The sequence below is a fragment of the Agrilus planipennis genome, unplaced genomic scaffold (genome assembly GCF_000699045.2).
Source record: "Agrilus planipennis isolate EAB-ADULT unplaced genomic scaffold, Apla_2.0 scaffold45, whole genome shotgun sequence".
Lineage (NCBI taxonomy): Eukaryota > Metazoa > Arthropoda > Insecta > Coleoptera > Buprestidae > Agrilus > Agrilus planipennis.
Genome location: NW_020438890.1, coordinates 43,474 through 52,811, shown reverse-complemented (window position 1 = coordinate 52,811; position 9,338 = coordinate 43,474). Strand labels below are relative to the sequence as shown.

Sequence of the window (9,338 nt, the reverse complement as noted above, 5' to 3'; positions counted from 1 at the left end):
TCTTGTGGCACCCTAAACACAGTTTTAGATAAATGCATTTACTGCGGCATCCATAACACACAGTGCAAATACATCTCTTGTGGCACCCTAAACACACTTATGGATAAATGCATTTGTTGTGGCGACGGACGCCACAATCTCGTCTCATGCTGGTAATTTTTTCTCCGAAAATACGGTGAGTAAACGAGCGCCGCCTAGCACATTAAATTCGTAATTTTTAGTAGTATGCGTACAGGGGCCGACAACAAAAGTGCCACAGTTGGGTGTGTAGGTTGGGATGCCACAAAAATACGTGGACCTGTATAGGTGTGTGTGTGTGTGTGTGGGTGTGTGGGTGTGTGGGTGTGTGGATGTGTGGGTGTGTGGGTGTGTGTGTGTGAGTGTGTGAGCGTGCAAGTGTGTGTGTGTGTGTTATTTGAGACGTGTGGGTAGGTTTTCTAGGTAATCGAGGAATTCGTCAGGAAGGTCGAGAGTGATTGCCAACAGTTTGGCAGGGGTGAAGGGGATTTTGTTTTTTGGGTTTTCCTGTGATCCTTCGGGGTTTATGGGATAGGGTTTTTGTTGTGATGGGGTTTTCGTTTTCGATGGCTCGTTTTGTGTATTTGTCTTTTCGCGGTTTAAATACCATCGGCATTAAATAGGCAACGCCTATCATGCAAAATTACCCCTTCGCCGTCGTTACGCACCCCTCAGGTATTCTCTGTACATTCGGAAGTGATGACGTAACTACGGACTTGGGTTTTCCATTTATTAATGATAGTTTGAAACCTACCTGGTCCGATCTCCTGGTTAAAGTTATTATATTAGCTATACTAAGAAAAGAATATTTAACAAATAAATAGATATATTAAAATCGAGTACAACTAGAAGAAAATACAAAGTGTTGACTTTATTGAAACACGAACAAAATGGAATATTTACATAAATTACAACCTTTCATTACATAGAAACAAACACAAACAAAATCGAATATATCTATTTACAAATATTAGTTGAAGACACAACAGATAGTAAAAGTATAGCAAAGAGAAGCTCAGTTCTCATTACATGCAGTGTCGGCTCGCGTACCAGCACTATTTCCACTTTATATTAAACACTTTATATTATCGATAACATTTTAATAAATGTAATGTACATTTCCTTTTGGTTTAAAACATTTTTACTCATGTAATATACAATCCCTAAGCTTAATGCAAGGAGTATTACCCAACTTATGAAAAAAATATAGTTGGGACGATCAAAATTGGCAAAGTCCGCAATACGTTATCTGTGAGAATGGACGTATCTTCTTTCTTGTTTCCATTTGGGACTATCCTTTATTGCGTTTTGAAGACGCCCTTGTTAAATTAGGAAATGCTTCAAGAGCAGTACATACAAAGTGAAAGGAGATAACCGAATAATAGTAAACGGTGTAACGGTAAGGGGTTATTTAAGTACGTAAGAGATCAGAGTCAGCTTTATAACTAAGTCATGCTCATTCAACATGCTCAAATTTCTCTTGTCCGTATCTCTTTCTCTTGTACATTAATTGGCGTAATGTTATGCCTTTTTCTTCATTAGTGTCCGTTGCAATTCCTATCTGACATCTCTTTTCTATGTTTACGATATTCCCTACAACCTTTGTCTTGAGTAAAAGTAGGCGTTCTGAGAGCAACGGCTCTGGTCTAGTTAGTAAGTTGAAAGAAGAAAGTAAATGTGAGAGTTTTATTTTGGACTTTGCCAATTTTGAATGTCCCAACTATACAAGTCTTTTTCTGAAACTGTGAGGTTCACAATGATGTTTGGTTTTTATGCTCATATGCGCATGTGCCGACCTTGGCGATAGCATGCTGGTGGTAGGTGGTTGTTTATGTAATCTACGTATGCATGGCAGCACCCAACGAATTTCTATTTATTTTCTTTCGAAGAAATCAGCCACAACGATAATCAATGCCTGGAGTTTATAAAAGGGAGTGTTATTACCCAACTTTTGATTGCGGCATTCAATATGATATAATAAAAAACAGCAATGATGAGGTTAGGTTAGAATCATAAGATTACAGTAGGAGAGACAAAACGAACGAAGTACTTATATTGACTGAGATCGAGATCTCCAAATTGTAAAGGTTATTAGAGGTGGACTATATACAATATTCTATCTACATTCTAACCTTAACATAACTGTATGCATTTAGGAGGTTCAAATTAAGGAAAAACTGCACATAATCTTTGTGGGGCCTTTGCAAAAGTTAGGAGTTCTAACAAATACTTAGAGATCTCAGCTTACTGCCATTTATTATATTGATACATAATTTACCTCTTGATGAAAACCAATAACTTCTCATATGAGCGAAATGCGTAGTTAAACTGTTTGGTGTAAATGGAAATGAATCTCCTTGGATTTAATAATGCCAAAAGTTTGATTTAAACAACTATGTAAAACTGTAATTTACATGGAAAGACAGATTTAAAGAGCAGTTTTGTTCAATTTTTTATTTAGAACCTATGTAGTTGATTTAGTGACACGTCAACCGTGTTTTTATTATACCTAAGATATTCGCTTTTGCTTTTTTTGTGATTTAGATGTCACACGATTTAGCGACGATTCATTTTATAACAAAAAAAATTAAGTTATTCCTTAAGATAATTCTATTCTCTGAAGTGTTATTAAAGATAAATCTTATATTTCTACTCTAAGGAAATTTCATTTCCATTCAAGGGATTAGCGTTCCAAGAATTTTAAACAAAGTAAAGGATTAGTAGAAAAATAATAAAATGGGACATGAAAACTTTTTAAACAATATTTTTAGTGATAAATTAGGTAGAATACCAAGATATAGCTTGTNATAAGTAGCAATTATATTGTTGATTATGTTAACCTCTATTATTTCTTTGACTGATTATTATTTATCTATTTAAATATCTGTAGCTTCGTAGGCAGTTCTATCTTCTATGCAATCCCCACTTTAAAGACTCAAGCCTGCAAATTGCTAAAGGCTTTCACGGCTAGTAAGTGAAGTGAGACTGTCCTGATTAGGGTTTAAAGGTCGTCGTCGATTGAGTTGCTTCAGCATCGGAGATGGAAGTACCTCTGAAGAAGCTCGTCACTCGTGCTAGCGAAACGTTAGGAAGCTCCAACCGACGACGACCTTTGGACCCGAATTAGCACAGCATCAGTTGATACCTGGAAGTTGATCTCAAGTTTGTTTAAATGAAGCCTGTTCAGCCGCTTCCATGATGTTTATTTTTCGTCGCAATTTGCACAAAAATTTCACCAGACTTATTGGTTTTTAATGATTTACTCCATATTGTCGCAGTTCTTTAAATTAAAAAAAAAGCGAGTGTGTATTAGTGTACACCCGTAAGAAGTGAAACTTCTTTAGATTCTATATTAAAGTAGTATTAAAAAAAATTGACGTAAAATCAAAACAAACATAAACGTTTTAAAAATATGGAGAAAGCTTGTTGATATGCATATTCTACGTATTCTACGTATTAACTAGAAAGTAAACTAACAATTCTATGTGAGCGTTTGGTGCTTTTAATTGTATTAGACCAAAAAAAAATAGGAACCGAGGAAAAACCTTTTAGACATGTATTCATCTTCGAAATGCCACGTCTACGGGATAAATCTGTCCCATTTAGGGCCTTATTGGCGGCGTATACCAAAATAAAAATGTGTAAATGAGAATGAACACAATGCCCTCCGGCTTTTTGCTTCGAAGCGGAGCCAACTACTTAAAGGCTATGATTTATTCTAATTGCGCAATATATTTCCCCAAATTGCCATTGTAGCAACAAAAGTGAGCTTCTGATGCCAGATAAAGCTGGTCCATAATGTGTATAAATCGTGATAGACCTACATATCGGATATTCAGATACACTTATCAACATTCCTCTTTAAAAAGTTTAGTTGTGGCTGCGATGTATGTAATTATGAACCTTATTGTTTATATCTATTATTTGTTAGTACAGAATAACTAAATTACATTATAATGGAAAATTCAATCTCCACAATGCTGAAATGGATAATCACATAAAGGCGATTCGTGAATATATCGCATGAGATGTCATAGTCAGCTGTATTCTTTGGGTCAACTTGGTAATTATTTACAATCTTCTTAATTGGATAGTTTTCGTTTACTAGGTTTATTTATTCATCTCTTTCAAATTATTTTAATTGTTCATTTAATACAGTATTTAATTGCAAACACATACATATCTATTATTGTTATATTTATGAATTGTTGAGAGCTACGTTACCTACATTTATTGCGATCTGAAAGGTTTATTTAACTATTAAACAATAATAAATTTATAAAACAATCAACAAATTTAATCAATAAATTAATAAATGTGAAAGACAAAATAGATAACAGTCTACGAATGTTATAAAACTCACACATAATACTATTCTGCACTGACCTATGACACTGCTACATTGACCTACTTGTAATGACTTTGACTATATACTTACATATACGTAATACAAGATTAAAAAGGACTCTAGGCCAGCTATAAACATAAAAATCACCAATTACACTTATGTTAATCTAACAAATAATAATAAGCAATACATGAGTACAAAAATACAGAATACCAACGGGTGTTGCAGCTGATTAAATGTGGCGTTGCAATGTCGCGTTTCCCTACATAATTCTACCAGAACCGGACTGGCCGTTGTCTGTACTTTCAAAAATACCTACCAGCTCTTCTGAGAAATGTTATGTTCTTTATGTTGTTATTGTAAATCAAATCTGCACAGTTAAGTTTATAATGGCTGAGTTTAGTTGACGTAATACAATTTTTACCGTGTTTAAGTGAATAATAATTGAGTTTCTATTTGTTCACAGGACTGGACGCTGCAAATAAAATATGTGCAAACACGGGACGCTGGATTATATGAATGTCAAGTTTCATCGCATCCTCCAACAAGTATATTTATTCAGCTGATTGTCGTAGGTAAGTCACTAGTTACATTATAAAGACAAATAGGAACGTTCATATGTAAATTGATGTTTTGACTTCAATACTTGTTTTATTGTACTAGGCATTAATAGAATAAGTACCATTCATATGTGAGTACAAATATACGTGGATATAAATGCAAAACCCCTAAGTCCACTAAAACAAATTTTACAAAAATCGTGAAAAATCCATTAACGTGTTATTATTAGCTAGTGTCCCAACCTAAAGCATGACTACCTACCTTCTGGTGTTTTTTTTTTGTTTTGATACTTTGACCTCAAAAATTTCATGCACCTTGTTTTTTTACAAATTGGAAGTTAAATTTGGACATGTTCGGTTTTCTGAGTTAAGAAGGTTGATATGACAAGTTTTGATTAAAAATGGGGTTGTATATTGACTAAAAAGATTATGATATAAACTCGAATCAGAGATCAGAGACACTGATTCCAAATTTACAATTACAACAGTTATCCTATGATACTATTTTATATATCTCAACATGATCGAATTTCTTACGTATTTTGGAAATACAAAAATATGTACCCATTTTAGAAATATTTTACCGAACAAATACGAAAGTATGCATAATACCATTTCATTAACTGGCCATATACATTATAAAAATTTTAAATTATAAGATTAACAAGCATAAAAAAGTGGAAATATTTTTACGCATTGTAGACAAGTGATTTTATTCCTATTGAATTTTCGCACCTAAGCCCTACGTCCTACACCAAATATAATCATGGATGTTGCCGATATCTGTAAAGAAATAATGTAGAAATCAATCAGGCCTGATATACAACTACCTCCTTATATAATTAATTACTTTTCCTATTTTCTTTCTATTGTTTTCAGAAAAGTGATTGTCATTATTTTTTGCAATTAAATAGCCTGGAAAATTACTTGAGAAAGGAGAGTAAAAAATTAGGTCAGGTAGAAGTTACACTTGTTTGAGTGTGTTTTCCAAAATTATTCGATTAAATTCCCTCCTACGGCCTATTGGTTTCAAAGTGATAAATAAGAACTAATATTGTAAACCAATAAATTGAGAAATATAATGTCATTACTTTAGTGCTCTAGATATATGGAAATTTTTTATATATTCTGTAGTTTCCTAAGTAGCAATAAGTAGCAATTATATTGTTGATTATGTTAACCTCTATTATTTCTTTGACTGATTATTATTTATCTATTTAAATATCTGTAGCTTCGTAGGCAGTTCTATCTTCTATGCAATCCCCACTTTAAAGACTCAAGCCTGCAAATTGCTAAAGGCTTTCACGGCTAGTAAGTGAAGTGAGACTGTCCTGATTAGGGTTTAAAGGTCGTCGTCGATTGAGTTGCTTCAGCATCGGAGATGGAAGTACCTCTGAAGAAGCTCGTCACTCGTGCTAGCGAAACGTTAGGAAGCTCCAACCGACGACGACCTTTGGACCCGAATTAGCACAGCATCAGTTGATACCTGGAAGTTGATCTCAAGTTTGTTTAAATGAAGCCTGTTCAGCCGCTTCCATGATGTTTATTTTTCGTCGCAATTTGCACAAAAATTTCACCAGACTTATTGGTTTTTAATGATTTACTCCATATTGTCGCAGTTCTTTAAATTAAAAAAAAAGCGAGTGTGTATTAGTGTACACCCGTAAGAAGTGAAACTTCTTTAGATTCTATATTAAAGTAGTATTAAAAAAAATTGACGTAAAATCAAAACAAACATAAACGGATAAAAAGTATCCCGAATTTTGAATTTCCGCGGATAACGTATATTCGATTTCCGATTTTTTTGTGGCGTTATGTTGGTACTCACGTCTCTCATTTATACCGACAAGTTCGGCCATGTTGAAAGTTGAGTTAATTTTTGAAAGCTGCTTTTCTTGCACGTGTTTTGGCTCGTCTTCGATTTTTTCCTATTCCAAAAAATGGATCAAAGGATATATCAAATTTTGTGTGAAAAACATAATTAAGTGCGCAGACCCATTCCGAATGTTGACTGTGGCATATAGTGAAGCTACCTTGGACCGAAGCAACGTTTATCGGTGGTACAAAATGTTCTCAGAGGGTCGAGAAGATGTGAACGACGAAGAGCGTGCCGGACGCCCGAGCACGTCAACAACAGACGAAACCATTGATGAAATGAAGAAAATGGTATTGGCCAATCTTCGAATCACCTTAAAGAAGTTGTTGAGGGGTAAACATATTGATTGGCTCTTGGCAATGATTCGGGCATGAGACGGATCGCCGCGAAGTTCGTACCAAAATTGATCAATTTCGACCAAAAACAGCACCGCATTAACATTACTGTTAGGAGCTGGTGCAGTTGTAGAGGGTCATGAGGCGTGGTACATCATGAGTTCTTGCCTCAGGGTAGAACGGGCAATAGGGATATTAAAATTAAAAACAAAATTGGCTTTTGCATCATGATAACTCCTTTACTGACACATCGTTGTTTGTGCAAGAATTTTTGACCAAAAACGACACACTAACAATGCTGCAACCACCGTATTCCTCAAATCTGGCCCCCTCTGACTTTTTCTTATACCCCAAAACTGAAGAAATCCATGAACGACGCTACACTACGATTGAGGAGATAAAGACGACATCAAAGGAGGAGCTGGACAAGATCACAAAAAATGATTTTTTGAAATACTTCAAGGATTGGAAAAAACGTTGGCACAAGTGTAAAATATGTGGTGGGGATTACTTTAAAGGGAACAAATTAGAAATTCATAAATAAATAAGTATTTTTTGAAAAAACACAAAACTAAAAATATTATTTGAACAGGACTCATACATATATCGTACAGCGTTATCGGTTGCTATTAATAGGCTAGCTTCTGAAGCCTGTAAAAATTACTCCTTTAGGACGTATCCACCAGGGGTCACATGTGGTGCATGACGCATGGTGCGTGATGCTATGATTCATTCAAGCGTTACATTTTAGGTTTTATACCCCAGTAGATTTCCTTGCTACCGTTGATAAAGAAGTTTCACTTCAAGAAGTACCCTTGCTCACATAAAAATTAGTTTAGTACTTAATAAATAGTTGCGCTGCAGTTTCTTATTCTCTGTAGGTCATCAGAAAAAAATTACTTACAAATTTTTCGATTCAGTATTCGTAACGTTTCGTGATTTGTGAAGGGAAGTCATGAACTGTGACGTACACCTAAGCATTAGAATTTTAACGAAGGTTCACTTTATAAATCGTTTCAGAGGCGAAGGCGGAGATTTCTGGGCCTACCGAAAAGTATTTAAAGCCAGGTTCGGGCTTGCGGCTGCAATGCACCATATCACAGAGTACGGAACCGCCACTCTTTGTCTTCTGGTATCACAACAACCGCATGATCAATTACGACGCAGATAAGGGAATCAATGTGACAACGGAACTGCCAACGAAAACAAGTCTTCTGACGATAAACAGTGCTGCTACCAGACATTCCGGAAATTACTCCTGCGTTCCCAGTAACGCACAACCAGCAAGCACATACGTGCACATATTAAACGGTAAGCAAATTTAAATTGTATCAAATCAGATTCGAAAAGGTATGTCTGTTAACCCTTTACAATTAAAGTACAGTATAAACTCTTTATAGCGACACTAAAGGGAACGCGCATTTTATGGTGTTATTGAGAGTTGCCACGTTTACGCCATCTCCCTCTGGAAGAGAGCGTTACAAACCTTGTTTCACGTGCACGAATACCCCTATGGACAGGGTTGGATTGAGCGAAATTTTTTGATCTTTAATTTAAAACAAAATCGGCGCCATTAATATTGGATATTAATGTTCACCACCCCTTTCAAAACTGATTGTATTTATATAAGAGTTAATTTAATACTATTGCATAGGCTGTTTCTGAATAAATAGCAAGCTTGCAAGAGGTGGTAGGGTAAATGTCTAGATGAACCCGAATGGGTTGGGGATGGGTGAGGTCGAAAGAGGAGGTCTCCCCTACCACTGTACCATAAAAAGTTAAAAGTTGATTATTTTGACAATTTTCATACACTATAATTCAAATAAAATTCAATAAAACAATTATTTTCAAGCGGGTGGAGGTGGGGGATCGAAAGAGGGTGGTCACTTGAACAAAACCCGATAACCTAACCTAACCTACCCTATTGATAAAGATATTTAAATAATGTTTTATATAACTTTCTCAATGTATTTTTCATTAGTTTTACCTTTGAATATTGTTTAAGAATGACTATATAAATATTTACATGCCTAGAAATGTATAAAAATTGGAATATTTATTAACTTTGAACCCCTATAACTTTTTATGGGGATGAGACCATCACGAACTTTTCATGGTACAGTGGTGGGGGAGACCTCCTCTTTCGATCTAGACCTTTACCGGTGGTAGGACACTATAAAACAAGATAATTAAGTGAATGT

At 35.1% G+C, this 9,338-nt stretch overlaps 1 protein-coding gene across 1 annotated transcript in view; it reads left to right on the top strand.

Moving 5' to 3' along the window:
• LOC108737455 (lachesin-like) overlaps positions 1-8,448 on the top strand; it is a gene marked incomplete at its 3' end in the record, with an annotated part of 362,784 nt that extends 354,336 nt beyond the window's left edge. The window contains exons 4-5 of the mRNA XM_025981839.1: positions 4,833-4,941; positions 8,158-8,448. Of these exons, the coding sequence (XP_025837624.1) occupies positions 4,833-4,941; positions 8,158-8,448 (400 nt within the window). The remainder of the gene's footprint in view (positions 1-4,832; positions 4,942-8,157) is intronic.
• Between the last annotated feature and the right edge of the window lie 890 nt (positions 8,449-9,338).